Source organism: Bison bison, unplaced genomic scaffold, assembly GCF_000754665.1.
Source record: "Bison bison bison isolate TAMUID 2011002044 unplaced genomic scaffold, Bison_UMD1.0 scf7180017864270, whole genome shotgun sequence".
NCBI classification, from domain to species: Eukaryota; Metazoa; Chordata; class Mammalia; order Artiodactyla; family Bovidae; genus Bison; species Bison bison.
In genome coordinates, this window is record NW_011494842.1 from 8,737,050 (window position 1) to 8,741,144 (window position 4,095).

The following is a 4,095-nucleotide window of genomic DNA, read 5'->3' on the forward strand; positions in this document are numbered from 1 at the left end:
TCTGGGACACAGCTGGCCAGGAGAGGTAATGGACACTGTCGACATTAGTGACTGAGCCTGGACTGCAGAGCAGTGGAGCCCAGCCCCGACCAGAGCCCTACCAAGTGCAAATGCAGCTTGTACCCGCTGAGGATTCAGGAGGTGGGGGATGGAGAGACGAGCCCAGGCCCAGGGCAGGAGACAGGAGAGGGCACCCAGAGGCCCCCTCAGCCTGGCGGGGTAACTGTGAGGGCTGTCCCAACGTGGCCCTCAGGGCACAGCTACTCAATCGCTTTTTTTTTTGGCCACGCCTTGTGGCATGTGGGATCTTAGATCCCCAACCAGGGATTGAACCTACACCCCCCGTGAAGGGGAGGCTTGGACTCCCAGCCACTGGTCCTCCAGGGAAGCCCTCTCACCTATCCTTCTGAAAATATTAGCTTTCGACTTTCTAGTTAAGCAGTAGCGATCAAAACTGAAAAGGGACATTATCTATGACCCGGAAGTTCTACTTCTAGAAATTCATTCTACTAATAAATTCATACTATATTATCAAAAGGACCAAGACTGTTCACAGCAATAGTGTTCATATTATGAAACGTTGGATGCCTCCTCAGCACCATCAGTAGTGAGCCAGTTAAATAAATTAGAGTCTCTTCACACAATAGAATATAATGAAGCTGGAGAAAAGATGGAGGATCCTCTTTATGTATCTTTGTGACCCCAAGGACTGTAGCCCTCCGGGCTCCTCTGTCCATGGAATTCTCCAGGCAAGAACAATGGAGTGGGTAGCCATTCCCTCTTCCAGAGGATCTTCCCAACCCAGGGATTGAACCTGGATCTTTGGCCTTGCAGGCAGGTTCTTTACCATCTGAGCCACCAGGAAAGTCACCCCTTATGTACCAATAGGGAAATATCTCTAAGACATTTTATTATCTGGAGAAAACAAAGAACCGAGTATTGAATATTAGTGAGTACAGTGTTTTACATTGTATTTGCTTAAACAGTGCATGTATGGGTGTGTGTGTGTGTGTGTGTGTGTGAGTATATATATGCATTTATGTATATGCATGAAATATCCCTGGGAGACTATTTGAATAATGGGTAACTCTGGTTGCCTCTGGGGAGGAGGGCTGGGTAGCTGCAGGATGAAGGTAGAGTCGCCTGAGAGAGACTTTTCATTAGATGCCCTTTGGTACCTTTTGAAACCTGAGCCGTGAGGACTGTTAACCTGTTCAACAATAAGCACACCGGAAGAAGGAAAATACATGCACACCCCCTCTGGGAAGCAGTTAGAAGCTGATGTAGCAGCTGAGGCCTAGAGAGGCCGGAGCCTGGGGTCGGGGTGCCTGGCATCACTGGCGCGGACTCTCTGGGCAGGTACCACAGCGTGACCCGGCAGCTGCTCCGCAAGGCTGACGGCGTGGTGCTCATGTACGACGTCACCTCCCAGGAGAGCTTTGTCCACGTGCGCTACTGGCTGGGCTGTCTCCGGGTGAGCTGCCGGCTGCTGGGGCTGGCCCCAGTGTGCAGTCAAGAGGGAACTTGTGTCTTTCCCACTCCTTTTTTGTCCCAGGATTACCAAGGACACAACGGACATGTGGGTGACAATCTGCTGAGGGCATGTGGCTGGATGGGCTGGGAGCGTAGTAGTACAAAGAAGCCACAACCACATAGTACGGTCTCCAAAACAAACTGCTTCCTGTTTCCTTCCTGTGACCATTTCTCTCCTATGCACCAAAGCTCTGTGATATATTCTTAACACCTGGGGATAATGCAAGTCTAGTGTCACTCTAGATGATCACTCCTTTGTCCATATATCTCTAGTCCTTTCCCCCACATATGTATTTGATATACGTAAGAATGAAATTCATATGCTGAAATTCTACAGCACGTACTAGCACAGAAGAGGGATATGAAGAAAGACATGTTGTCTTCTCTCTAGAAGTTTCTGGTCTAGTTGAAGAGATGCAAAGGAAGCAGAATAAAGTAATATTTGAAGGAAACTAGGTTCTGATGAGACCTGGGTTTGAATCCCAACTACCCCATCCTAACTCTGTAACCTCGGACAAGTGACTTAAACTCTCTGAATTCAATTGCCCAACTTTTCTCACAGAGGAGTTGTGAGGATTAACTTTTATAACTGCTTTCAGCACAGTACCTGGTATATAGTGAACTCTCCATTAACAGAAGCTATTATTATTATCATCCATTAAACAGTTAGGAGATGAGTCAAGGCAGCCCGTGTAATCTAACGCTAGGCTGTTCAGCACAGGCAGGAAACGACAGGCCTGGGCAGGAGCAATCCAGGAAGGCTTCCTAGGGGAGGTGACTTTGAGGTTGGCCTTGGAGAGTGGGTGACATGTTTGCTGGCTGAGAGGAGGGGTAAGTTCACTGCAGATGGAAGGGAACGCGTCAGAGGTGGGAAGAGCATGGAGTGGGTGTGATATAGAAAGTGGGCTGTGTGTGTAGGGTGGGTAGTGGCACAGGGTCAGCTTTTCCTGGAGGGCAGGGTCAGATCCACCCAGGGTCTGGCTCACAGCAGGTGCCCAACAGGTGTGGCTGAGGGGACATGTTCTGTGTGCAGGATGCAGAGTCTGATGACGTGGTCATCCTTCTCTTGGGAAACAAGACGGACCGTGAGGAGGATCGGCAAGTGTCCACTGAGGCTGGGCAGCAACTGGCCCAGGTGAGCAGCTGGGCATCAGCCCCTCCCCCAGCCTGGACTGGGCAGACCTGTCCCTGGGGGGTAGTGAATAGGTCACCCTGGCCCGGGCCACAGAGAACAATGGGCTCCTGCCCCTGCTCAATCAGAGACTAACAGCCTTCCACCCCACCGGGCCCAAGACCCGGACACGAGACGGTAACAGACAGCAGGACATTGAACCTTACTGTTGCATTAGCAAATCCTCACAGTGTCCTGACCTACGTAAAAATTACCTTCAGAGTAAAAAGCTTTTCAAGCTTCACTTAAAATTCCCAATCAAATCTTCATTTTATCTCTGGTCTCTAATTAACATAACATTCCTTCTAATTTATTCTATCTTAAGACCCAAATTCTTCCCTGGAAAGATTGCATCAAAAGCCCCACCACCAGACAGGGGAGCATGGATACAATTTATTTTTGAGTAGAATTGAACTACGTTCCAGAAAATCTGGAGAATAATTAAGATGGAAAAAAGTCTCGCTCCCCACCCTACCTCTGACACCACCCCTCTTGACATTTCCATATCGTATTTCCTTCCCATTTCTTCTCTCATTTCTCCTAACCATGAGATCATCACTGTGGCTCCTGGTTGGTGGGAATTTTTTCCTCTTAAAAGTCGTAGCTCACTGCCTTTGACAGGAATTCCTTCTCTAGCAATTTATCCTAAGGAAAGAGTCAGAAATAATAGTTCCTAAGAGAAGAACGTAATAGATCCTGTGTATAATTGAACATGTTTGTATGAAAATGTTCTTTATGAGAACACTTGGCAACATTTGGTGGTTAATTTGTGGAGCTTCATGCAAAAAGGTAGCATTTGCAATTAAGAATCCTGTTCTGAAAAATATTTAAGGTTGTGGAGGAAATGCTTATAATATAATGTGAAGTCAGAAAAATAGCCATGTCTCTGGGGACAGGTTAGGTTGAATCATATGAGATTGCTGATATTTGACTGTTTGGCATCTATCAGAGCAGCAATTTCATACAGTTTAACCTAACAGTATAATGATATTTAGCCCACACTCCACACTCCCAATAATAAAGGGTCATATAAAAGAGAATGAAAATATTGGATTGGCCAGAAAGTTCATTCCGTTCTTTTCTAAAGAAGCTTTGGTCAACTCAACATATATTCAAACACTAACAAAAGTGGTTTATAAGTTGCACTTACATTTTCACTAAAAAAATTTATTTACTTATTTATTTATTTTTGGCTGTGCTGGGTCCTCATTGCTGAGTGGGCTTTCTCTAGCTGCGGCAAGTGGGGGCTACTGTCCAGTTGCGGTGGGCTGGCTTCCCACTGCAGTGGTTTGTCGTGTTGCAGACCATGTGCTCTAGGGAGCCTGAGCTCAGTAACTGTGGCTCCTGGACTCTAGAGCACAAGCTCAATAGTTGCGGCACGCAGGCTTAGT

General features: G+C 47.0%; 1 protein-coding gene across 1 annotated transcript in view; it reads left to right on the forward strand.

Moving 5' to 3' along the window:
* RAB44 (RAB44, member RAS oncogene family) overlaps positions 1-4,095 on the forward strand; it is a 38,679-nt gene that overhangs the window by 31,382 nt on the left and 3,202 nt on the right. Inside the window, exons 11-12 of the mRNA XM_010848736.1 lie at positions 1,360-1,474; positions 2,567-2,668. Of these exons, the coding sequence (XP_010847038.1) occupies positions 1,360-1,474; positions 2,567-2,668 (217 nt within the window). The remainder of the gene's footprint in view (positions 1-1,359; positions 1,475-2,566; positions 2,669-4,095) is intronic.